General features: G+C 60.2%; 1 protein-coding gene across 3 annotated transcripts; it reads left to right on the forward strand.

Moving 5' to 3' along the window:
• Positions 1–1773: 1773 nt before the first annotated feature.
• Positions 1774–24246, forward strand: LOC144929729 (uncharacterized). 3 transcript variants are annotated; one of them, XM_078850174.1, is made up of 13 exons: positions 1774–1969; positions 2889–3056; positions 9322–9495; positions 10895–11131; positions 11385–11612; positions 13195–13338; positions 14192–14419; positions 14888–15037; positions 15751–15978; positions 16307–16636; positions 20105–20335; positions 20793–22040; positions 22657–24246. In XM_078850174.1, the coding sequence occupies exons 1-13, from the start codon at positions 1831–1833 to the stop codon at positions 23727–23729; spliced, it is 4578 nt and encodes a 1525-aa protein (XP_078706300.1). In that variant the 5' UTR covers positions 1774–1830; the 3' UTR covers positions 23730–24246. The 3 variants fall into 3 exon arrangements, with proteins under 3 accessions (XP_078706300.1, XP_078706301.1, XP_078706302.1); XM_078850175.1 differs by lacking the exon at positions 2889–3056 and having other exon boundaries at positions 1775–1969; XM_078850176.1 differs by lacking the exon at positions 1774–1969 and having other exon boundaries at positions 2971–3297; positions 22657–24245.
• The last annotated feature ends 887 nt before the right edge of the window (positions 24247–25133 follow it).

The following is a 25133-nucleotide window of genomic DNA, read 5'->3' on the forward strand; positions in this document are numbered from 1 at the left end:
GACCCCCTAGTGGGGACGCTGGGCAGTGCAGGCTGGGGCAGCCCCAGGGTCCCTCTGAGGTCAGACCCCCTTGTGGGGACGCTGGGCAGTGCAGGCTGGGGCAGCCCCAGGGTCCCTCTGAGACCAGAGCCCCCTAGTGGGGACGCGGGGCAGTGCAGGCTGGGGCAGCCCCAGGGTCCCTCTGAGACCAGAGCCCCCTAGTGGGGACGCCGGGCAGTGCAGGCTGGGGCAGCCCCAGGGTCCCTCTGAGGCCAGAGCCCCCTAGTGGGGACGCAGGGCAGTGCAGGCTGGGGCAGCCCCAGGGTCCCTCTGGGCCCAGCAGCCTCAGTCCAGAACCGGGAGCGATCCCGGCCCCAGCCGCGGGCCCCAGAGCAGGAACCGAGTGGGAGCGACTCAGCCTGGTGGTGGCAGCGAGGGGCTCGCACAGGTGGCGGGGATGTAACAGCCAGAAGCTGGAGCTGGGGAGCGAGGCACCTGCAGGCCGCCCAGGGGCCATCACTGTGGGGGGCGGGTGGGTGGGTGTGTGACCGCTCCCAGGGCAGCAAGGGGGAGAAATGTCACCCTGAGTCCCGCTGGGAATTCCTCTGGGGTCCCCGTGACATCGAGTGGCCATGTGGGGAGCAGGGTGCCAATGCCCCTCGCTCCCGACCCGCAGCCCCCTGCTAGCCCAGCCCTGGTGCCTCTCAAACCCCAAACACCCCCCCTCCCCAGCTCTCCTGATGCGTGTGGCAGGGGTGTGTAATTGCTGTTTGGTTCTCATACGGCAGCTCCCATCTGGGGAGATCAGAGGTCGTACCACTCCGAGTGATTAAAGAAATTGAGAATTAAGCGGCGCCAGCCTGGTTCTTCTGGCGAGAGCGGAGGGGGGGAGTGGGCACCGTGCCAGCCTGGCGGCAGGAGCTATGCGGCGGTTCTCAAAGGCGGCCACCCAGGCCTTTTCCAGCAGCCTGGCAGCCTCCTGGGGGCAAAGCATCGGCCCCTCACCCCCTGTAGCTCCTGGATGCATCGTCCCGCACAACCTTTGGAGACAGGTGGGGCCAAACGTTGCAGGAGCAAAGGGAGTTCTCACCCCACCTTGGTGCTGGGGGGGCTCGGGCTTCAGTTCTGGGGTGGTTGAGTGGCAGGCTCCAGCTGTGGGGCACTGACCCACAGCTCTGGGCTCCGGCCACAAGCACTAGGCCCCGGGTCCCGCCTCGCTCTCTGGCCCCTGGCTGCGTAGCGGTGGGACTCACCCCCCCACATTGCCCCAGGCCTCTGTTGCCTCCCCCAACCCCCATCGTCCCCACTGTCCCCCCTCCGACCACCCCCATCCACAGCTTAATTTGTCCTGGGGCTTGCTGAAAAATGAATATTAACAAAGATACAAATATCACTTTTCACAGCATTATTTTTACTATTGAGGCCGCAAAAAAACCAAAAAAAACCAAACAAACCCCCACCCCACCCCCAAACCCAACAAAACAACCCTCCCCCCCCCAAACCCAACAAAACAACCCTCCCCCCCACCCTACATAAACAAAGGAGGAGGATTTGGACGGGTACATGTGCATATTTATTTGTTTTCCCTAAAGTTCAGTATTTTAGGGGAAAGGGTCAGTGCGACCCCCAGCAAGAGAACCCAGGAGTCCTGGCTCCCATCCCCCACTGCTCGAACCACCGGCCCCCACTCCCCTCCCAGAGCCCGCGAGAGAACCCAGGAGTCCGAGCGCGGGGGCCGGAGGGGGCAGCTCAGGGAGGAGGAGCGAGGGGTGGGGCAAGTGGAAACCGCTTCCTCTTTCAAAAGTCCCGTCGGCCAATGGGAGTGGCCGGGGCTCCCTGCCCCGATTTGGGATGGAACGAGGCGAAATCGGAAGCGCGCGGCCGGTTGGAGGATTCGGAGCTGGGCCCGGGGCAGACGCTGCGGGGATGGACCCCGAGAGGTCGGGCTCTGCGCCCCTGCCCTGCACCCTGCAGCCAGCGAGAGAGCCAGGTACAGGCCGGGTTCTGATCTCAGCCCGCTGGAGTCAATCCGGAGTCACCCCCGACTGCACTGGGGGCAGAGCTGGGGTCTGATCTCAGCCCCCCGGGGTCAATCCGGAGTCACCCCCGACTGCACTGGGGGCAGGGCCGGGTTCTGATCTCAGCCCACGGGGTCAATCTGGAGTCACCCGACTGCACTGGGGGCAGGGCCGGGTTCTGATCTCAGCCCACGGGGTCAATCCGGAGTCACCCCCGACTGCACTGGGGGCAGGGCCGGATTCTGATCTCAGCCCACCCAGGATCAATCCGGAGTCAATCCGGTGCCTGGGGAGTTACACAGATATAGTTTAGGGTTAGTTGCTCTCTCTGGTCTGTTTTTAATGGCTCCTTACATAAAATAATTGTTTAGACTTTTTGGAGTTTAACTGTGTATCCTGGGGTGGGGGCAGGGCTGGGGATCAGGCCTTCTGTGTATTCTGGGTGGGGGGCAGAGCAGGGGGTGGGGATTGGGCCCCTTGTGTATCCCCCCCCACTGCCTGAAGATGGGAAGAATCCTGCTGAAACCTTCAGGTTTGTTTCCTAAAAGACTGTCCCAAGATGTGGGAGGTATCGCTAGACCACACCTCCCCTGGCCCCAGCTGGGGATAGAACCCAGGAGTCCTGGCTCCCAGCCTCCCCCACTCCTCTCCCAGAGCCGCCTTGGGGCCAGCTCTGCCTGCCAGGGGAGAGCGCTCCCTGCTGAGCCCCCCAACCCTGCTTCCTCTAGCTCCAGGCCCCTTATTGCCATGCTGGGACATTGGGGTCAGCACTGAGTGCCAAGGGAAATCGGAGAAACCCAGGAGTCCTGCGCTCAGCTCGGACCTTTTGCCTTGTTCGGGTGGGGTGGGGTCCTCTCTGGGCTCACAGAGGTTCTTGCTTCTCACATGCAGGCTTCGTGCCCCTTCCCTTCTTCCTCCGGCACGACTCCCCAGTGTCCTGGGACCTCTGCGACCCGGCTGCCGAGAGCCCGGGCTCGTGGGAGAGCAGCTTGCTGTGGGATGGAGGGTCTCTGGTCTTCGCCAATTCTTCCCAGGGGCAGCCGGGGACGCCAGGGGGAGGTAAGGCGGGATTAAACTCTGGACCTTTGGCACCAAGAGCATAGGCCTCTGCCACTGGAGCTGAAGCAGGCCGTCCGGTGGCCGGTAGCAGTAGGAGGCTGTTATCCTGGCAGCAAAAAAGGCATGTGATACATTTGGTCACAGAAAGCACCGTCCACACCAATGACTAAGCTCAACCAGTTTCGAGCTTTAATTTGACCACGCTATGATGCTATGTTTCGACTTTAATTACGCATAAAAGGTAAATAAAGCGGATGGAGGAGGGGGGCGTGACGAGGAAGTATCTAGCCTTCGGGCGCAGGTCACTGGTGCTGTTAGTGTTCGATTGATGCCGGTCCGATCAGATGCAAGTCTTGCATTGTTTGAGCCCCCTTTGGTCAAACCCACAGGTTTTATCCCCCGTGTCTTGTGACGCAAGGCAGGCGCAGATCGCTGAAACGGCCATCTCTACCAACGTATTTTAAATATATTTCCATACATGCCAGTGTAAAATTCTTTGAACGGATGCATTTTTCCCTTACGTGACTAAAACGTTGCTTGGTACCTCTTTTATTTACTTCCACGATTACCATTCGTCTTAATGAGTGCTGGGTTTTCATTGCGTTTGTGTGTTTCCCTGCGTCTTACAACGGGTCATGCTGGCTTTTCCTCTTGGCGTTACTCTGTGGCCAGCACGATTCACGCTCCCTCGTCTGTTTTACGAGGGAGGTATAGGTCTGGCTAGTGAATCACCCATTTGGCTTTTGCCCTGTTATCTCTGCAGCAAAACGACACAAACCAACTTTCTGATTTTTGTTTTTGTTACAAGCTTTGAAAGCTGCGTCGGCAAGACACACCGAAAGCCGAGAAATACCCTTTGGTGTTTTCTTAGAACGCTATGAACGAGAGAAGTTACATTTTTCACATTATTTAATAGACATTTAGGAGAGTTCACTACACAGATATTTTTAAGTCTCTTTTTTTCCTTCTTTCTCCTTCCCCCCCCCTTTTTTTTTTTGGGGTCTTCCCTGTTTTTTCTCCTCTCCCCTCCCCCCCGCCCCCCCGAGGCTGTGGTTGGTGGACAAAAAGCTAGAGAACCCCCAGCACGAAGGGCAGCTGGCCGACGAGTTTGTGAACAGTCGGTCAGGGGGTAGCCGGGAGGAGTCCCAAAAGGACAGGCCCCCACTGATGCAGAGAGAGAGTCACCATGGGGCCTCCCAGCGAGGAAATAGGGAGAACCCCCTCCCAAGGGGAACGCCTGGCGTCGGGCCCCTCCGACCTGCTTGAGGGGACCAACGTGACCTGAGCTGCTATCACTGTGGCCAGAGAGGCCACGTATGGACCCAGTGCCCCAGGCTCAGGGACAGACTGAGCAGAGCCAACTTACCCAGGGTTAACTGGGTAGGGACCCAGTTGGACGAGGGGCAGACGGCTCAGGCAAGGGGGGTTGCCAGTTTACCACCAGCTCGGGAGGGAATAGTACCCCAGGCCAGCTCCGCCAAAGGGCTGGAGGCTCTGGACTCAGGGTTCTCGGTTTACAGGGTGGGCGCGGGGCTGTGCCTCCGGAGAGAGTGCCTTGTTCCCCTGGAGGTGGATGGGAGGAAGGTCAATGGATACTGGGATACGGGCGTGGAGGTGATGCTGGCCCGGCCCGAGGTGGTGACCCCAGATCGGGTGGTGTCCAACACCTACCTGACCCTGACGGGGGTGGGCGGGACCCCATTTAAGGTGCCTGTGGCAAGGTACACCTGAAATGGGGGGCCAAGGAGGGCCCCAAGGATGTAGGGGTGCACCACCATTTGCCCACTGAGGTTTTGATGGGGGGAGACCTAGAGGACTGGCCAAGCAAGCCCCAGACCGCCCTGGTTGTGACCCGTAGCCAGAGCCGGCAAGGGGCACTGCACCCTGACCTCGGGGAGGGTACCACACCGGAGGCGCAGGACCCTACCCTTGTGGGGAGGGAGCGCCGAGGGGCACGGCTCAGAGAGGCTCAGGCCTCAGACCCGGCCAATGAGGGGGAACCGGGCCCCCATCCTTTCCCCAGCCGCTGAGTTCCAGGCCGAGTTGAGGAAAGATCCCTCCTTGCAGAAGCTCAGGGACCTGGCCGACCTCAGGGTGGGACGGACCATGAGGAGAGGCTGCCAGGAGAGGTTCCTGTGGGAGAAGGGGTTCCTGTACCGAGAATGGGCTTCCACAAGGGAAGTAGAGTCCTGTGGGATCAGGAGGCAGCTGGTGGTCCCCCAGAAATATCGCCGCAAGCTCCTGTACCTGGCCCATGACATCCCCCTCGCAGGGCACCAGGGAATCCGGCGCACCCGGCAGAGGTTGCTACAGAACTTTTACTGGCCCGGGGTCTTTACCACGGTCCGGCAGTATTGCCGATCCTGTGACCCTTGTCAGAGGGTGGGGAAGGCCCGGGACAAGGGGCAAGCGGCTTTGAGACCTTTGCCCATCATAGAGAAGCCTTTCCAGAAGGTGGCCATGGACATTGTGGGGCTTCTCAGCAAGACGACCCGGTCAGGGAAGAAATACATTCTGGTGGTGGTAGATTTTGCCACCCGCTACCCCGAGGCAGTGCCCTTAGCTTCCACTGAAGCAGACACCGTGGCCGATGCACTCCTGACCATTTTCAGCCGAGTGGGGTTCCCCAAGGAAGCCTTGACAGACCAAGGATCCAACTTCATGTCGGCCCTGCTCCGGTGCTTGTGGGAGAAATGTGGGATCCGGCACAACTGGGCCTCAGCTTGTCACCCCCAGTCCAATGGGCTGGTGGAGAGGTTTAACGGGACGCTAAAGATGATGCTGAAAACCTTTATGAACCAGCACCCGCAGGATTGGGACAAGTACTTACCGCACCTGCTGTTCGCGTACAGGGAGGTGCCCCAGGAGTCTACCAGATTTTTGCCTTTCAAACTGTTATATGGAAGGAGGGTGAGGGGCCCCCTGGACCTGATGAGAGACGAGTGGGAGGGGAAGGCCACTCCCGATGGAGAGTCAGTGGTGGAGTATGGCCTGATCTTCCGAGAGAGACTGGCTGAACTCATGGGCCTGGCTATGGAGAATCTGGCCAGAGCCCAGAGGAAGCAGAAGGTCTGGTATGACCGCATGGCACGGGCCCCTGCCTACGCCACTGAGGATCAGGTGATGGTTCTCATCCCCATGAGAAAGAACAAACTACAGGCCGCCTGGGAGGGCCCTTTCAAGGTCGTCAAGCAGCTCAATGAGGTAAACTATGTGGTGGAGCTGTCGAACCGGGCGCACCACCGCCGGGTGTACCATGTGAATATGATGAAGCCATATTATGCCAGGGGGAATGTGGTGGTGGCCGTGTGTGGACAGTGAGAGGAGCAGGGAGATGACCCTTTAGTAGATCTATTCCCTGGGACCAGAGCTGGTTTCCCCCCTGGAAACAATTCCCCTCTCGCATCAGCTAACCCCTGACCCGCAAGCTGAGGTCAGGGGGGTGCTGCATCCGTCCCGACAGCTGTTTTCCAACCAGCCTGGATGCACTAATCTGACTGTCCACCTGGTGCAGACACGGTCTCACCCACTGATAAGATGCTCCCCCTTCCGAGTCAGAGGGAAAACTGCTCAGGACCTGGAAAGAGAGGTCCGGGACATGCTGGCTTTGGGGGTGATCCAGCCATCTGCCAGCCCTTGGGCCTCACCCGTGGTGCTGGTTCCCAAAAAGGATGGGTCGGTCCGGTTCTGTGTGGACTATCGGAAGCTCAATGCCATCACTGTATCTGATGCCTACCCCATGCCCAGGCCTGACGAGCTCCTAGACAAGCTGGGAGGAGCTCGGTACCTTACCACCACGGACCTTACAAAGTGCTACTGGCAAGTGCCGCTGGATGCAGATGCCCGGCTGAAATCAGCCTTTATCACCCCTCTGGGGCTCTATGAATTCCTGACCCTGCCTTTCGGCCTCAAGGGAGCGCCAGCCACCTTCCAGCGCCTGGTGGACCAGCTACTGAGGGGGATGGAGAGTTTTGCCGTGGCGTATATTGATGATATCTGTGTCTTTAGCCAGACCTGGGAGGACCACGTCTCCTAGGTTAGACAAGTGCTGGACCGACTCCAGGGGGCTGGGCTGACTGTAAAAGCGGAGAAGTGCAAGGTGGGGATGGCTGAAGTATCTTACCTGGGCCATCAGGTGGGGAGCGGCCGCCTAAAGCCGGAACCAGCCAATGTGGAGGTGATCAGAGTCTGGCCCGCTCCCCACACCAAAAAGCAGGTCCAAGCCTTTATTGGGATGGCAGGATACTACCGAAGATTTGTGCCTCACTTTAGCGCCATGGCCACCCCCATCACTGAGCTATGCAAGAAGGGGAAGCCAGACAAGGTGATCTGGACCGAGCAGTGCCAGGAGGCTTTCCGGGCGCTGAAGGAGGCTCTGGTCAGTGGCCCAGTTCTGGCAAACCCAGACTTTGACAAGCCCTTTGTGGTGTTCACTGATGCCTCAGACACGGGACTGAGGGTGGTGTTAATGCAGGAGGATGAAAAGGGGGAGAGACACCCCATCGTGTACCTGAGCAAGAAGTTGCTACCCCGGGAGCAACACTACGCGGCCATCGAGAAGGAGTGCCTGGCCATGGTGTGGGCCCTCAAGAAACCAGAGCCCTATCTCTTCGGGCGACACTTCACCATCTACACCGACCACTCTCCCCTGACCTGGCTGCACCAGATGAAAGGAGCCAACGCCAAACTCCTGAGATGGAGCCTGCTCCTGCAGGATTACGACATGGACGTGGTCCGCGTGAAGGGAAGTGCCAACCTGATAGCGGACGCGCTGTCCCGGAGAGGGGGCCCCGAACTTCCCCAGGTCACTGGTCAGAGTGACCCCGCTCAGTTCATTCTCGAAGGGGGGGAGAGATGTGACGCAGCAGGGAGGGGGGAGTGTTGACCTGGGGATGGGAGACCTGAGAGCCTGTCACCTGAGCCAGGAGGGGGAGGGGGAGGTGACACCTCTGCCCAGGAATGTGGAGACAGGCTGCAGGAGGGAGCCTGCTGGGGGGGTTTAGTTTTCAGTTTGAGGCTGGGTGGAGGAACGCAGGGAACTCCAGGGCTGGGGTCTAAGCTCCCTGCTCCCCCAGAAGGACTTGACTGAGGGGTCCTGGGTGTACCCACAAGCTCTGTTTTGGACTGTGTTCCTGTTGTCCAATAAACCTTCTGTTTTACTGGCTGGCTGAGAGTCTCAGTGAATCCCAGGAAGAGGGGTGCAGGGCCTGGACTCCCCCACACTCCATGACAGGCTGCCCACCTGGATCCCAGGGTGCCATGCTTGATGTCAAGGATAAATCCGGGTGACGTCTGGGGCGGGGGTCGCCGTGGTTGCCTGCCCTGGGGAATTGTGGGGAGCTGGGATCCTGTGTGTCGCTGTGTCTCGGCCTGGGCCGGATCAGACACAGAGGCTGAGCTCCCCACCCAGCTCCCCTCTAGGGAGGCAGATGGTGTCCCAGTGCATGCTGGGAAATTCTGGCCAACTGCACATTAGCCTTGTCCGTATCCTACTGCCCAGCCATGTCTGGCCAATGGCCTGTCCGTATTCTACCACCCAGCTGTCTCTGCCCCTGGGCATGCTGGGAAAACCTGGCCAATGGCCTGTCCATACCCTACCGCCCAGCCGTCACTGTCATGGAAGATTTGGACAGAAATGACTGGTTTGGGTCTTCTCTTGGAGAAAAGTAACTCGTTCTCATTTTTTACCAAAATGACTTTTTTTTGTTTTCTGAATAGCAGCCGTGTTAGTCGGTATCCGCAAAAAGGACAGGAGGACTTGTGGCACCTTATGCTTGTGCTCAAATAAATTGGTTAGTCTCTAAGGTGCCACAAGTGCTCCTTTTCTTTTTGCGAATACAGACTGACATGGCTGTTACTCTGAAACCTCTTTTTTGTTGTTGTTTCCCTTCTCTTCTATCTTCTTCCTTCCTTATGTTTCTTTCTGGGGGACCACCAGCTGCCTCCTGATCCCACAGGACTCTACTTCCTTTGTGGGAGCCCATTCTCGGTACAGGAACCCCTTCTCCCACAGGAACCTCTCCTGGCAGCCTCTCCTCATGGTCCGTCCCACCCTGAGGTCGGCCAGGTCCCTGAGCTTCTGCAAGGAGGGATCTTTCCTCAACTCGGCCTGGAACTCAGCGGCTGGGGAAGGGATGGGGCCCGGATCCCCCTCATTGGCCAGGTCTGAGGCCTGAGCCTCTCTGAGCCGTGCCCCTCGGCGCTCCCTCCCCACAAGGGTAGCGAGGTTAATTCCCTCGGTAATTCCCTCCTCTTCTTTTTCCAGCTTTTTCCCCCACTCCACCACCTCTGGATCCTGCTGGTTTTCCATTGCCTGAGCTCTGGACTGGGCCCCATATGGACGCCCCTCCTGCCGCAGCCCCCGATCCCACTCTGCCCCCCGTGGCTGCTGCCTGCCTGGATCCCACAGACGGACCCCCGACATCCAAGACAAATCCAGGTGAGGCTCTGGGAGAAGGTCGGTGCTGCCCGCCTTGGAGGATCCTGGGTAGTCAGGATCGTGCATGTCGTGAGTTGCCGGTTCTCGGTCCAGTTGGAACAGGCTGAGCAGAGAGGCTGAGGGCTGGACTGGATCCAGAGGCTGCTCCCTCCATGCCCCTCCCTAAGGAGGCAGGCGCTGCCCCAGTGCATGCTGGGAAAACCTGGTCAGTGGCCTGTCCATACCCTACTGCCCAGCCCTCACTGCCCCGGTGCATGCTGGGAAAACCTGGTCAATGGCCTGTCTGTATCCTGCTGCCCAGTATCTCTCATGGCATCTCTGTCTTGCCAGACATTGCGGGCCTCCTGCTGCTACTCTGCAGCACCCTGGACTCCTACCCCAATGGCCTGCAGGTCTTCAGCCTGAGGAAGGCCATGTGGCTGAGGCATGGGGTGAACCTGGAGTCATTCAACCAGCAACAGGGATATCTGGGCACCCTGGACTATCTGACCAAGCTGCGTGGGATCAGGCTGCAAGGGCTGGAGAGAGGGGACAAGTGTCTCGTTAAGCTTCAGACAGATGAGGAGAGAAGGATGGGGTCCATGCGTCAGGGCTGAACTAGTCTTGGTTAAGGATGAGGGCAGGTTATCCCACTGCTCACACCAATGGGCATCCTGCACCTTCCTCTGAGGCTCACTAGAGTGTATGGCCTTGGGCTTTCTCTGACACTTTTCGGGCTTAACTGAGGTGTCCTGGGTGAATTGCTACCACCTGGTGGGAGCAGGAGGGACTCTTGTCTGTGATGTAGTTAGATCGACACGGTGTCAGTGTAGACGCTGGGTTGCTTACGTCATGTTACCGGCTTTCAGGAGCCGTCCCACAGAGCCCCACGCCGACGGTACAATGGATGCAAGCGCTCCTGGTGGGGACACGCACCACCAACACATAACCGCAGTAGCTGTGTGCCAACAGAATTTTGTCATGGAGACGTGGCCCTAGAATCAAACCAAATTGAAGTTTATTTAATGGAGCTTGAGACCGATTCAGAGAAGGGTTTGCAAACATAAAGTTGCAGGGAAAAGTAAAACATAACCCATCATCTTCAGCTTCCAGTTTATTAACAAGTTCCTTCCCTGTCTACTGAGGTATTTCTCACCCAAAGGTTGGTCCATACAACGCTTGTCCAGCCTGGAGAGCTGGGATTTCATGAGGCACTCGCGCTGCCAAAATATCTCCTCCGTAACGATACCATCTTGTGCCCATTTGAAACTCTACAGTGCATCAGTGTAGACACTAGGGCCAATGTCCATACACTGTCTCTCTGGGTGGTGGTCTCCAAGGGCACAGGTTTGGGGTCTCGTGGGCTGGAGGGGCTCCCTTTCCTGTTGTTCAGCCCTGCTGTCTCCCTCCCTCTATGCAGACTTGGGTGAAGTCTTGGCCTACGTCTCTCACACCCTAAGCTGCCACCGCAAGGGTATGAGGGTGAAACCGTTGATGAAGAGGCTGCTGAAGGAGCATGGGGTGGACCTGTTGGCATTCAGCCAGGACGGGGGGTACCAGGGAGTCGTGTCCTTCCTGCAGGAGGTGCCGGGTATCGAACTCTGGAACCCCGAGAAGGGAGAGAAGTGTCGTGTCCTGAGCTGTACCTTTAAGAAGAGTGAGTGAGGAGATGGTTTCTTGTAGGGCTGCCCCAGCCCAGCCCCCTTCTTGAGCGGGGAGAGAGCCCGTGGCCAATGGCACACTGGCCTTGCTGCACCCTGCTGTGTCTGCCCAGTGCATGCTGGGGAAATCCGGCCAATGGCTTCTGTGCAGCCAACTTTGTCTGCCCCAGAGCAGGCTGGGAAAACATGGCCAATGGCCTGTCTGTATTGTGCTGCCCAGTATCTCTCATGGTGTCTCTCTCTTGCCAGACATTGCAGACCCTCTGCCACTACTCTGCAGCACCCTGGGCTCCTACCCCAATGGCCTGCGGGTCTTCAGCCTGCGGAAGGCCATGTGGCAAAGGCACGGGGTGAACTTGGAGGAGTTCAGCCAGCAACAGGGATATCTGAACACCCTGGACTATCTGACCAGACTGCGTGGGATCAGGCTGCAGGGGCTGGAGAGAGGGGAAAAGTGTCTTGTCCAGCTTCAGAAGGGTGAGGAGAGAGGGATGGGGTCCAGGTGTCAGGGCTTAACTGGTCTTGCATAGGATGAGGGCAGGTTATCCTACTGCTAACACCAATGGGCATCCTGCACCTTCCTCTGAGGCCCAACGGACTATATGGCCCTTTGGGCTCCCTCCCCCATGAGATTTCATCTCCCATGATGCACTGTGCTGCTGCCATCATGCACTGCCTTCCCCCACCAAGACTAGAAGCCATGGTGCATTGTGGGAGATGTAGTCCGACCAGGAACCCTGGGCTGTAGAGGAGAATGGGCGCCACGAGGCATCTGAACTACAACTCCCATGAGGCACCGTGGTGACTTTTCTAAATTGAGGTAGCTCACTGAAAACTTGAAATTTTCTAGGGACAATCTGGACCTTTTTGCCTCATGTTTACTTGACAGGAGTGACTCTCTTCCTCCCCCTTTTTTTTTGGGGGGGGACAAAAATGACTTTTTTCCTCACTCTTTTTTTTTTGACGTCTGCCATTTTTTCTCTGATTTTTGACAAAAGCGAGGTTTTTCCTTCCATATTTTTTTGACAAAAATGACATTTTTCCATCTGTTTTCTTGACAAAAGTGACTTTTTTACCTCATGTTGTTTGGCAAAAGCGATTCCCCCACCCCGCTCTGCTTTTTTGAGAAAAGCTGCTCCTTTTTTCTCAGTTTGGCTTAATGAAAATGACCCCCCGCCCCTTCAAGTTTTTTGACACGTGCAATGGTTTTCTCTCAGATTATTAACAAAAGAAATGTTTTCCCGCAGCGTTTTTGGAGAAAAATGGCTCCTTTCTTCTTCCACTTTCTTCCCAAACGGCGACTTTTAGTTCCCTCGGGCCTGGTCTACCCGTAAAACGTCGGTGGACGGAGCAATGACCTGCGGGGGTGTGAACAAGCCGCGCTCCGGAGTCCCGCAGCCTCGCCGCTCCGGCCCCGGTGTAGACTCGGCCAGGCGGAGGCTGAATGTGCCCGTGGCCGCGGTTCCCATTATTCGGGGAGTGGAGGTCCTCCCGCAAACCCCCGTTCTGGGGCTGTAACTGGTGCGGCAGGGGTACAGCGCCACAGACGCGGCCCCATGGCTGGGCTGCTCGGGCGCCCGTAGTGTAGACGTGGCCTCAGGGGTTTTCGGACAAACTCGAGTGTTTTTTTTTTTTCACTCCGGTGTTTGATGAAAGCCTCCGTTCCCTGCAGTTTTCTTCACCCAAGGGACTCTGTTCGCGCTTCTTGGGGGCACAAAAATGTCTTTTTCTTTTTCCTTTTTTCTGTTTCTTTTGACCAAAAAAGTGGCAGGAAAGGAGGACGGCACAGCTGGGCCTGTGCCCAGTATGAGGGATAGCCGTGCCCGGTGGGGGGAGCTGGGGGAGGGGGCCGTGCCTGGTGGGGGGAGCTGGGGGAGGGGGATGTGCTTGGTGGGGGAGCGGGGAGGGGAGGGGACGTGCCCGGTGGTGGGGAGCTGGGGGAGGGGAAGGCGTCTTGTCCGGTGGGGATAGCTTTGGGGGGAGGGGGACGTGTGGGGGCCGGCTGTACTTGTCTTTTCACGCCCACTGTTGTGGTCTTGTTTCTTCTCCCCTCCTTTAGGTGCCGCTGTGAAGCCCCCTGCCCCCCAGCCCCCCCCTGCTCCCCCATCGGCCCGGCACAGCAGCAGCCCCCCGCCCGATGCCCCTGCCCCCCACTCGCGGTCTGCCGACCAGGGGCCGACGGGAGCCCCGGGGGAGACGCCCGGTGAGCAGCTTAGCCGGCTTCTCAGCAAGGCCGCTGCGTGTGGGGCGCGAGCCTGGGCGGGGAGACCTCAGCCCAAGCCAGGCCCCCCAACGCCACCCCTACATCACCCTGCAGCCTGAACTCCCCTCTGCTCCTCCAGGGAAGGGCTCTGTGGGGCTTGGCGCCTGGGCTCTTTCCTTTGCCCATCTCGGGGGGCACGTTGGGGCAGGGCACGTTTGGGGGGAGATTGTGGGGGGGGGTGGCTGTGTTGGTGGGGGCTAGGTGTGTGGCATCATTGCCATTTGTGGGAGGCATCTTCGGGGGGGCTGTCGGGTTTATGTTGGTGGGGGGGTGGGGATGGAGGGAGCAGGTTGGTGGGATGGGGGGTTGTGGGGGAGATGGGGATGGAGGGAGGAGGTTGGAGGGGTGGGGGGATGTGCAGGGGGCTGGGGATGGAGGGAGCAGGATGGGGGTTGTGGGGGCGATGGGGATGGAGGGAGCAGGTTGGAGGGGTGGGGGATGTGCAGGGGGCTGGGGATGGAGGGAGCAGGTTGGTGCCATGAGGAGGCTTTGGGGGGGAGCTGGGAATGGGGGGGGCTGTGGATGGAGGGAGCCCGTGGCAGGGGTACAGGGATTGGCTGGGGGGACATACTGGCAGCGAACTGTGAGGAACGGGGGGCAGCCTGTGGGGTGCTCTCCTGGGCCCTGCCCCTGCTCTGGGGATGCCCAAGGACTCAGGCCCGTGGGGCTGCCAAACTGCCCCTCACCCCCAGCGCCGGGTCTGCACCCACAGGGTGCCCCATGGCGGGGGGGCTCTCAGCTGGCGCGGGCTCTCACAACCTCCTCCCCCCCCCGCCCCCCGGTCTGGTTGCAGGCTTGGCCGAGGTCTTGGCCTGTGTGCGGGATGTGCTGGGCCGCTTCCCGCTGGGGCTGAAGGTGGGCAAGCTGAAGGAGGCGCTGCGGAGCGAGCGCGGGCTGGACCTGGAGGAGCTGAGCCGTCAGCGGGGCTGCGGGGACGCCCTGCACCTGCTCCGGGCTCTGCCCCACCTGTGGCTGGGGGACCCGGGCAAGGGCGACGCCTGCCTGGCCCGGCTGAGCACGGGTAGGGGGGCAAGCGGCCGGAGGGGTGGGAGGCAGTTGGGCCGTGGAAGGTGGGGGAGGACGTGTCTATGGGGGAGCCCTGCTCCGTGGGAGAGGGGGCAGGGCATGGCTGGGCCTGTGCCCAGGGAGTGGGGGTTCCTGGGGTGTGGGGAGGCTGCTCCTGGTGTGGGAGGCATGGGTGGGCCTGTGCCCAGGGAGTGGGGGTTCCTGGGGTGTGGGGAGGCATGAGTGGGCCTGCTGCAGGGCAGGGGGCCATGCCCAGTGGGGGGAACTCACGGGGGGGGGGAGGGAAATGTGGCCAGTGGCAAGAGGAGGGGGAGGGGGATGTGCTTGGAGCGGGGAGGGGACATGCCCGGTGGGGGGAGCTGGGGGTGGGGATAGCTTTGGGGGGAGGGGGACGTGTGGGGGCCGGCTGTACTTGTCTTTTCACTCCCACTGAGGTGATCTTGTTTCTTCTCCCCTTCTTTAGGTGCCACTGTGAAGCCCCCTGCCCCACAGCCCCCCCCAGACCCTGCTGCCCCATCGGCCCGGCACGGCAGCAGCCCCCCGCCCGATGCCCCTGCACCCCCCTTGCAGCCTGCCGACGGGGAGCCCAGGGGAGCCCCGGGGGAGATGCCCGGTGAGCAGCTTAGCCGACTTCTCAGCAAGGCCGCTGCGTGTGGGGCATGGGCTTGGGTGGGGAAGCCTCAGCCCAAGCCAGGGACCCCCAATGCCACCCCTGCATCGCCCCAGAGCCTGAGCTCCTGTCTGCCACCCCGGGGAAGGGCTCTGTGGGGCTCAGCGGTTGGTCTCTTTCTCCAGGGTGGTCCAATAAAAGAGATTCCCTTGCCCATCTTGGGGAGGCTATGGGGCAGGGCACATTGGAGGGAGATTGTTTTGTGGGAGTGTTTGGGGCTTTGTTGGTTGGGCCAGATGTGTGGGTACCATGGGCATTTGTGGGAGGCATCTTGGGGGGGACTGTCGGGGGGGATCATTTTGGTGGGTGGAGGGGCTGTAGAGGGGGCTGGGGATAGAGGGAGCAGGTTGGTGGGGTGGGGAGTTTGGGGGGATGGAAATGGAGGGAGCCCACGGCAGGGGTACAGGGGTTGACTGGGGGGACACAGTGGCAGCGGAGTGTGAGGAGGGGGACCAGCCTGTGGGGTGCTCTCCTGGGCCCTGCCCCTGCTCTGGGCATGCCCGAGGACTCAGGCCTGTGGGGCTGCTGAACGGCTCCTCACACCCAGCGCCGGGTCTGCACCCACAGGCTGCCCCATGGCGGGGGGGCTCTCAGCTGGCGCGGGCTCTCACAACCTCCTCCCCCCCCACCCTGCTCCCCCTCCGGTCTGGTTGCAGACTTGGCCGAGGTCTTGGCCTGTGTGCGGGATGTGCTGGGCCGCTTCCCGCTGGGGCTGAAGGTGGGCAAGCTGAAGGAGGCGCTGTGGAGCGAGCGCGGGCTGGACCTGGAGGAGCTGAGCCGTCAGTGGGGCTGCGGGGACGCCCTGCACCTGCTCCGGGCTCTGCCCCACCTGTGGCTGGGGGACCTGGGCAAGGGTGATGCCTGCCTGGCCCAGCTGAGCGCCGGTAGGGGGGCAAGCGGCCGGGGGGGGGGGAGGCAGCTAGGCCTATAGCGGGAGATGCAGCTGGGGCCATGCACAGTGTGGAAGGTCGGGGAGGACACAGCTGTGGGGGGCTGTATTCTGTGGGGGGCGGGCAGCGCGTGGCTGGGCATGTGCCCGGAGGCTGGGGGTTGCAAGGCACAATTGAGGTTATGGGCTGTGAGGAGGCCATGCCTGGCAGGGGGAGGCATGGGTGGGCCTGCCCCGGGGTGGGGGGCCCTGTGCCTCACATGGGGGCCTCATGCTCTCACTCCATATAGGGGCTGTGTTATTTCTTTTCCCCTCCTCATCAGATGCTGCTGTTAATGCCCCTGCCCCCTCCCGGCCTGCTGAGGCGGGGGGGCTGGGCGCTGCAGGCCCAGCAAGGCAGAGGCGGGGCCAGCGGTGGGTGGCAAAGCCCAGTGCAATGGAGGCGTTGATCCGGGGCGCCCTGGCCCCCTGCCCCTTTGGTATGCGGGTGAAGAGCCTGAAGAAGCTGCTGGCGGGGAAGTATGGAGCCAAGCTGGAGGCCTTCAGCCAGGCCAGAGGCTACGGGGACGTGGTCTCCTTCCTGGGGGACGTCCCAGGACTCACGCTCCGGGACCCAGAGAGGGGCAACAACTGCATCGTGCAGCTCCAGAGAGGTAGGGAGTGCGGCCCGGAGCCAGGCTCACCAAAATGAATCCCCCGACAGTCCCCCCAAGATGCCCCCCACAAATGCCCATGGCACCCACACAAAATGTGATGCCAACCTGGGACCCTGACTTACTCCACTCTGCCCTGTTGTTACCTGCACGCATTAGGGCACCCCACCTTTTCCCAGGCCGTAAGGCTCCAGGTGAAAAGCATCTACCCGTATCCAATCCGTAGGGCTCCGGGTGTAACTAACCGGGTCAATTTAAGTACCCACACCCTTTCCCAATACGTAGGGCTCCGGGTGTAACTATTTCTGCAGGTGAAAGAGCTTTACCCAGTAATATCCTACGTAACCTCTATTAACAATCGCCAAAACCAGACGGCACACGCTACTCATACAGTGCTCACCACTCCCAATACGACAGAGGAACTTTTCTTGATGGCTGGTCTGGATCAGGCCCATCGGGGGGGCTCCAGTTTCTGCCCGGTGTCATTGGCAGAGCGTTGAGGTCTGGCAGCTCTGATCTCTGGGGCTGTGTCCTGGAGTTGGTTCCCAAAGAACTTCCTTTTGGACCCCAGTTTATACAGTGAAACTCGAGCCCTGCTTAGCTATATCTTAACCAATCGTTATACTGAAATCTATCTAACCAATCCTAACATAGTCTAACCAAATTCTCTAACCAATCCTACCCCACCACTTTAATTAATTTACACCCAGCAAAATTAATTATGTAGCAGAGAGAAACAGACAGACCACACAGACAAACAATAGGGAAGTGGGGACCATAATGACAGAACAATAACGAAATGAGGAGTTCACAACCACAGCTATTGAGAAGTGATTTCTTGCCAGACAAGACGCTGTCAAACTCCGTTTTCTTTAACCATCTCAAGATCTGTTTCTTTATCTGGCGACAGTGGGGGCCATTAGGCCGGGGTCTCCGTCTTAGCAGCCTGGTATGACATTGTTTGAATGTCCTGTAGATGGAAACTGAGGATTTGACTTCCTGCTTCTCAGCTAATGGCTGCTGCTCGGCTGCTCTTTTAATCTGGCGGCAGACGAAGGCCTTCTCCTTACACTCTCACCCCTTCACCTGTCCCCAAGACGACCCCTGGCAGGCCAGGGGCGTGGCTGGCATGTTAGGGTTCCGGGTGGCCAGTGAGGGCCCCATTCTGCCCTCTCCAGGGTCCCTGCATCCCCACGCAGCTTCCTGACCCGGGGAAGCAGCTGCCGGCATCCCCCCAGAGCAAGGGGTGGCCGTCAGCTGGGAGGCCGGGGAGCGGGACCCAGAACCTGCTGCCGTGCCGGAGAGAGGTAAGGTGATCAAATGTGGAAAATCAGGAGATTTTTTTTGGGGGGGAGGGTAAAGCCCCTAATATTGGGATGTCTGGGCACCTTAGAGAGAAGTGAGGGGGCTGTGCTGGGTTGGGGCGGGGAGGAGTAGCCCAAAGGGCTGCGTTGCCTTTGTTATATTCACCTGCAACCTACAGGCCTGTATCCATAGAGAAATGGCCCCACACTTGCCCTTCGGTTTTGGGGACCTTGGACTCTAAACCGCCGTGGCAGGAACAGGGAAGTGGTAACCACAAAACCCGTTGGACCCGGGGTGCGCTGATGAGTTAAAATGCTATCAGCCCTGTCCCTCCCCTTGCCAGATTTCACAGGCAAGGTCTGATTTCACGGTCCGTGACACGTTCTTCATGGCCATGAATTTGGTAGGGCCCTACCTATTGGATAAGTACACCCGATGAAAAGGGTGAGGAAGTTCGATTTTGGCCCAGAAGGCCGAGTACTCGAATGAATCATAGACCTGGAAGGGATCTCGAGAGGGCATCTTGTCCAGTCCCCTGCACGCATGGCAGGACTAAGGATTATCTAGACCATCCCTGACAGGGGTTTGTCCGACCTGCTCTTAAAAATCCCCAGTGATGAAGATTCCACAACCTCCCTGGGCAACTTATTCCAGTGTTTAGGAAAAACTTCCTGTCAGTGGTTAATGTCCAGCCTAACCCCCACTTGCTGCAATTTAAGCCCATTGCTTCTGGTCCTATCCTCAGAGGTTAACGAGAATTTTCTCCCTCCTTCTTGTAACAACCTTTTATGGACTTGAAAACTGTTATCACGTCCCCTCTGACTTCTCTTCTCCAGACTAAACAAACCCGTGTTTTTTTCAATCTTCTCTCGTAGCTCATGTTTTCTAGACCTTTCATCATTTTTGTTGCTCTTCTTTGGACTTTGTCCAGTTCGTCCACATCTTTCCTGAAATGTGGCGCCCAGAACTGGACACCATGCTCCAGTTGAGGCCGAATCAGCGCGGAGCAGAGCGGAAGAATCACTTCTCGTGTCTTGCTTACGACACTCCCGCTAATACAGCCCAGAAAGATGTTCGCTTTTTTTGCAACAATGTGACACTGTTGACTTGTATTTAGCTTGTGATCCATTCTGACCCCCAGACCCCTTCCCGCAGTACTCCTTCCTAGGCCGTCATTTCCCATTCTGTATGTGTGCAACTGATTGCTCCTCCTAAGTGGAGCACTTTGCATTTGTCCTAATTGAATTTCATCCTGTTTACTTCAGACCATTTCTCCTGTTTGTCCAGATCATTTTGAATTTTAATCCTGTCCCCCAAAGCACTCACAACCCCTCGAAGGGTTATTCATGATAGTGCTCGGGCCCTGTAATAGGGCCAACCACCATGTGGAGGGGGCTAGCTAGCCGTCTCTTGGGCCTTCAGCTCTGATGTTATCTGCTGTCCTTCTTGAGCGTTGAGGAACCTGGACCATCAGACCTTTGTCTCTGCTCTCCATGCCCTTGAGGAAGGGTGTGAGCATGCAGATCTAGGAGTATGATACTCCAGGTATCCCCAATAGTGTATTGTTCCTATCTCGTTATGAGCTTTTCTGGCTTTATTACCGATCTTAATCAAAATCGCCATGGCTTTGCTTTTCCCCTGGTGCGAGTGTCCTTGCCAGACACTCCGAGGTTCCCGCCACGGTATCAAACTCCGTGGTATTAGCCTGGTTCTGGGACAAGAACCTTATTCCTGCCGGATCAACTGGCCATCGGTAAAAGTATTGTTAACGTTGAATAGGATCGGGCGACGCTCCCCACATGGGTGTGTATGGTGGGCCAAACCGATCACCCCAGATCCCAGGGATTGGGGTTGGAGAGGGGGTGCAGATCCGAATGGGCCAGAATCCAAGGAATAGCCATCGGCCAGTGAGAGGGTGTGTAGGGGCTGCCCCCTAGTGGAGGGTAGGGGAATTGTAGCCTGTGTGCTGGAAGCAGTGGGGTGTAGCTGGTTTCCCCCTCCTACCCTAGGACATGAGAAACTCGGATTCATCCCTTCCTGGTTCCCTGGAGCCAGCCAGTCCCTGCCCTTGCGCTGGATGGGAGCTGGCGCCCCCTAGAGGGGAAAAAGCCCCATTCCCCATCCCTGACCCTGGCGCTCTTTCTTCTCTCGTCCTCTGTGCAGGCGAGACTGAGGTCCTGATGCTGCTCAAGGGCCTGCTATGCCCATACCAGTCTGGCCTGCGGCTGCAGGAGGTGCAGGAGGTGCTGCTGGAGAGACATGGGCTGGATCTGAAGCGGTTTGTCAGCTCCCAGGGCGAGGAGGACGTGCTGGGATTCCTGCAGAGGCGCCTGCCCACACTGCAGCACAGGCAGGCGGAGAAGGGGGAGAATTGTATCGTCTGGCTGGGGACAGGTACGACGGGACAGTGGAGGGGACGGGACAAGGAGCTGGGAACAGAACCCAGGAGTCCTGGCTCCCCGCCCCTCCCCTCCCTGCTCAAACCACTAGGCCCCCACTCCCCTCCCGGAGCCAGGGAGAGAACCCAGGAGTCCTGGCTCCCCCTGGACCAGCAGTCAGAACTCCATTCCACAGGCCAGAGCCCCGCCCCTAGCTGTCCATGGGGCCATCAGGGGTAGCTGAGACCTGGATTCCTTATTGTCTGTCTCCCCGGCTGTGGGGCAGGCTGCGGGGCTCCCCACACCCACCCATGGCGTATACCTGCCTTTGCTCCAGTGCATTGTGGGAAAAGTCCAGGCAGGTCCGGAGCGGGATGCAGGCAGAGCGGTAGCTGCCGTGCATGCTGGGGGATGCCATGTGCCTGTTACCCACCCTGACCTGATGGCACTTTTCCACCCCCCCACCCCCCCAGGGCAGAAGAAAGGCTCTGGATCTTTGCCCCCTGACAGTGTCCGCCCTCTGCCCGGCTCCAAGAGGTGCCTCCTCCCAACGAATGCTGCAGTGCACCCGGCCCCACCTGCCACCGACTGCCTCAACCCTCGGCTGCCCAGTGCTACCACCAACCGGCCTTTGCTTCCCAGCCTGCCCTCAGGCCGGGAGCCCTTCCGCGCCCCTGCTGTCCTGGGCAAGCTGGGAAAATCCCCAAGGGCCAACGCCCGCCTCCCAGCCTGGTTACTGAGCCCACCCCGGCCCACTGGCGCCTGCTCAGGCCTGAGAGCAGAGGAGGGGACCCAGAAGTCCGGGGCCAGGCCTGCCAGCGCCCCCTTGGCCCTGCGAGCAGAGGAGGGGACCCAGGAGTCCGGGGCCAGGCCTGCCAGCGCCCCCTTGGCCCTGCGAGCAGAGGAGGGGACCCAGGAGTCCGGGGCCAGGCCTGCCAGCGCCCCCTTGGCCCTGCGAGCAGAGGAGGGGACCCAGGAGTCCGGGGCCAGGCCTGCCAGCGCCCCCTTGGCCCTGCGAGCAGAGGAGGGGACCCAGGAGTCCGGGGCCAGGCCTGCCAGCGCCCCCTTGGCCCTGCGAGCAGAGGAGGGGACCCAGGAGTCCGGGGCCAGGCCTGCCAGCGCCCCCTTGGCCCTGCGAGCAGAGGAGGGGACCCAGGAGTCCGGGGCCAGGCCTGCCAGCGCCCCCTTGGCCCTGCGAGCAGAGGAGGGGACCCAGGAGTCCGGGGCCAGGCCTGCCAGCGCCCCCTTGGCCCTGCGAGCAGAGGAGGGGACCCAGGAGTCCGGGGCCAGGCCTGCCAGCGCCCCCTTGGCCCTGCGAGCAGAGGAGGGGACCCAGGAGTCCGGGGCCAGGCCTGCCAGCGCCCCCTTGGCCCTGCGAGCAGAGGAGGGGACCCAGGAGTCCAAGGCCAGGCCTGCCAGCGCCCCCTTGGCCCTGCGAGCAGAGGAGGGGACCCAGGAGTCTGGGGCCCAGCCCCCTGAGGACCTGAGGGAGCTGAAGCAGAAGGTGGGGGCCATCCTTGCCGGACACCCCGGGGGCATGTCCCTCTTCCAGTTCCGTGCCGCATACAGCGCTGCCCACCAGCACCCGCTGCCCCTGGGCCGCACGGCCTCCACCAAGCAGCGGCTGGCGCAGATGCCCGACGTGGTGCGGATGCAGGGCTGCGGGGTGCAGATGCTGCTGCTGCCAGTGGACCCCAACGGACCCCCCGGGGGAGAGCCTGGTACGTAACGGGGGGGCAGCTGCCTTGCATGGTGCGGGGGGGATATTGAGGGGCTGGGCTGGGTCCCCCACAAGGGGTGTGTGATTGCGGGGGGAGTCAGGCTGGGCCACTCTGTCATTTTGTGACTGGCTCGGCCAGTCCTCCTCCTCCTCAGCTCTCCCTGTGGCGGGACATCTCCCACAATGCCCTGCTGGTGCCGCTCACTGTGTGGCCCACCCCAGAGCAGCCCAGACCTTCCCAGAATGCACTGGGGCATAATGCACAGCAGGGCGGGACGTTTCCCAGCATGCATTGCTGGTGCTGCGTTGCACCCCACTGTCTGAGGCACGCTGGGCATTTCCCAGAATGCACTGGGCAGGCAGCGCATCGATGGCGGGGCAGGACTCTGTCCCCCCCCTGCTGGTTGGTCCAGCTCAGAGGATAAAAGCCTCCAACCGCTGCCGGTTGAGGGAGCTCCCCTGCCAGCCCAAGCACCGTCTAGCGCTGAGCTTGGCAGGCCCAAACCCTGCGGGCAGGGGCAGGGATGTGGTTCAGCCTTGGAGGTGGCACTGGGTCAGACCCGCTGGGTTGGCTCTGCTCCACTGTCAGTGGGATTTAACTGGGTTTGTTTTTCAAGGTCTTGCCCTGTGGATCCCGCAAGAAGCTGCTGCCCTGGCTGGGGACCCCGACGACCCATCTGACCCCCGTCCTGCCCCTGCTGTTTCTGATCCAGCTGGGGACTCCCATGTTCCTGCCAAGCCCTGTTCCACTCTGGCCAAGATCCCCCCAGCTCCCACCCTGACTGGGGACCCCAACACTCCAACTGAGCCCCCTCCCCTGCCTGCAGCTCCCACCCTGACTGGGGACCCCGACACCCCAGCTAAGCCCCTTCCCACCCTGGCCGAGATCCCTCCGGTCCTCACAGCTCCTGACCGAGCTGGGGACCCCAAAGTCCCAGTCAAGCCCCCTCCCACCTTCATGGATCCAAGACCGGGGCCGAGCTCCCAGGCCCTTCAGCGCCCAGAAGCCGCCAGACCTGAAGCCAGCTGGGAGTTACCCAACTTGGTGCCCAGTGCCCCCGTGGTTCTCCCAGCATCGGGGCCGGGCAGCAGCTCGTGGTTCAAGGTTGGGGCAGAGTCTCCCCCCGCCCCGGGTGATCCCGGTGCTGCTGCTCGGCCGGTCGTGTACCCTCCTCCCCAGGAGGTCCCCCCGGCCCCTACTGCAGGCCCAGAGCCGCCTTCCCTGTGCCCAGAGGCACTGGGGCCATCCCAGGCCCGGCTCAAGCGGGTCCAACTGGTGCCTCCCTTCCAAGACCACCCCTGGGCTGGGGATGCCCCTCGGGCACAGCCGGTCCTTAAAGCCCTGGGTCAGAACCAGGGCACGTCAGCAGCTGTGAGATCCCCTGTGGGCCCGATCCCTGCAGATCCATCCACGGGCCAGGCCATCTCCCCTGCTAAGCAGCTCCCAGTGGTGGCCCCGGATCCCCTCCCACCTCCAGATGCCAGTGTCTTAGCGACCCCCGAGCAGGGCTGGCCAGAGACTGGGCCAGGTGGAGATGTTGGCTCTCCTGTTGACCCCTTGCGGCGCTGCAGTCCGACACAGCTGGTCCCCTCTGCAGGGAGGACCCGGCCGGGCCCGTGGGGCGAGATCCCCTCCGCCCCACTGGCCCACTCGCCGCCACGCAACACTGACACCTGCATTATCCTGTAGCCACCACTGGCAACTCAGGCTGGCGACTCTGGGGTGGAGCAGGTCGGCCTGCGGCCAACTCAGCACAGTGCCTGCAGGAGAGGTCGGGAAATGAACCCCTGTGATTTCCCCAGTAGGGGACACTGGGGCATTTCTCCCCCCAGGACTTGATTGGGGAGTGACGATCTCTTTAGTGGGCTTGAAAACGTGGGCTCACAACTTTAAAGAAGTGGCCACTGACTATTTTGGCGGTGGAGGTGGCTTAACTTCAGGACTCCTAACTCTAGACCCACCCTGAGACCACCCCCGCGCCCCTCCCCCCCCCCAGCTCCACCGAATCGCGAGTGCTCGGTGGTTCTGGAAACCAGTCGTGGCTTTTCAACCGCACGTTGCCCCAAACCGGTGGCCACTTCCTGAAAGCGGTGGCCAGCCACCAACGTCTCAGGGAAACCGCCCGTGGTCCCGCGTGCAGCATTTACATTTTATCCATTAAATTTTCTAAGAAGCGGCAGCCAAAGCTCCCGTGTGGTTTGGTTTCGCCGGCGTCTCTTGAAGTGGCTGGGGCCTGTAACTCTTCGCTTGCCACGGCTTAGCCCGGCCTCCGCCTTTGTTCCAGCGTCCGAATTACTTCCGCAGTGCCAGTGGGTGAGCGCAGGGGCGTTGTTTTGCCGCTCTGTGCCTTGGTTTCCCCAAGCTGCAGGATGGGATTAATGATCGTGACCGGCTGGGTAAGATGTACAGATTGTTCTGACGTGTGCTGATGAAAAGCCCTTCCCAAGCTGGATGGGTGGGGGTGAGGGGTGTTTCCAAAATCTCCAATGCACGGGGGTGGGGGGAGACCTTGCAAAATCTCACACAATGCACTGGAGGGACAGTGTGAAGGGGAACCAATTGTCCATCCCCTTCGCTCCCCCCCCGACCCCCCCCCGCCAGGGGCCCTGCCCAAGACTGAGTATCCAGGCCCCAGCCCCCCCCCATCCACTGTCCCCAAAGACAGTGTCTGGCCCCCTCCAAGACAGTTCACCACTCCCAACACAGAAATATTGGTGTTTACGGCCCCCCATCCCTGGGGCATCTGTCCCATGCCCCCCAGCCCCTTTTCTCCCCCCCTCTTTTTTTCCTAGGGCCCCCCATATTTCCATTGCACAACACCCCCCTCCCCCTCTGAGCATCTCAGCATCCTTCCCCCAAATCTACCCCCCCACCCATGGGCTCAGCTTGATTTAGCCACAGGGTACTCCAGGCCCTGCCTATTGCACATGTAGGGGGGGAGCCAAACGGGGGGGGTTTGAGCTGCTCCCTAGCCTCCCCCATGGGTGTTTGAGGGGGCTGGGGAGGGACTCATCTAGCTGCCCACCCCCAAGTTCCACTCTGGCAGAGATTCCCCCCCAGCTCCCCCAAGAGTCAGAGCTGAGGGGGGGGGGG

The sequence above is a fragment of the Lepidochelys kempii genome, chromosome 23 (assembly GCF_965140285.1).
Source record: "Lepidochelys kempii isolate rLepKem1 chromosome 23, rLepKem1.hap1, whole genome shotgun sequence".
Classification (NCBI taxonomy): Eukaryota; Metazoa; Chordata; order Testudines; family Cheloniidae; genus Lepidochelys; species Lepidochelys kempii.

Excerpts from the sequence above, each read along its gene's own strand:
- LOC144929729 (XM_078850174.1), top strand. The coding sequence starts at position 1,831 with ATGGAACGAGGCGAAATCGGAAGCGCGCGGCCGGTTGGAGGATTCGGA. Across the intron at positions 15,979-16,306 it reads CCTGGCCCAGCTGAGCGCCG|ATGCTGCTGTTAATGCCCCT; the intron begins GTAGGGGGGCAA and ends CCTCCTCATCAG. Across the intron at positions 16,637-20,104 it reads CATCGTGCAGCTCCAGAGAG|GCGAGACTGAGGTCCTGATG; the intron begins GTAGGGAGTGCG and ends TCCTCTGTGCAG.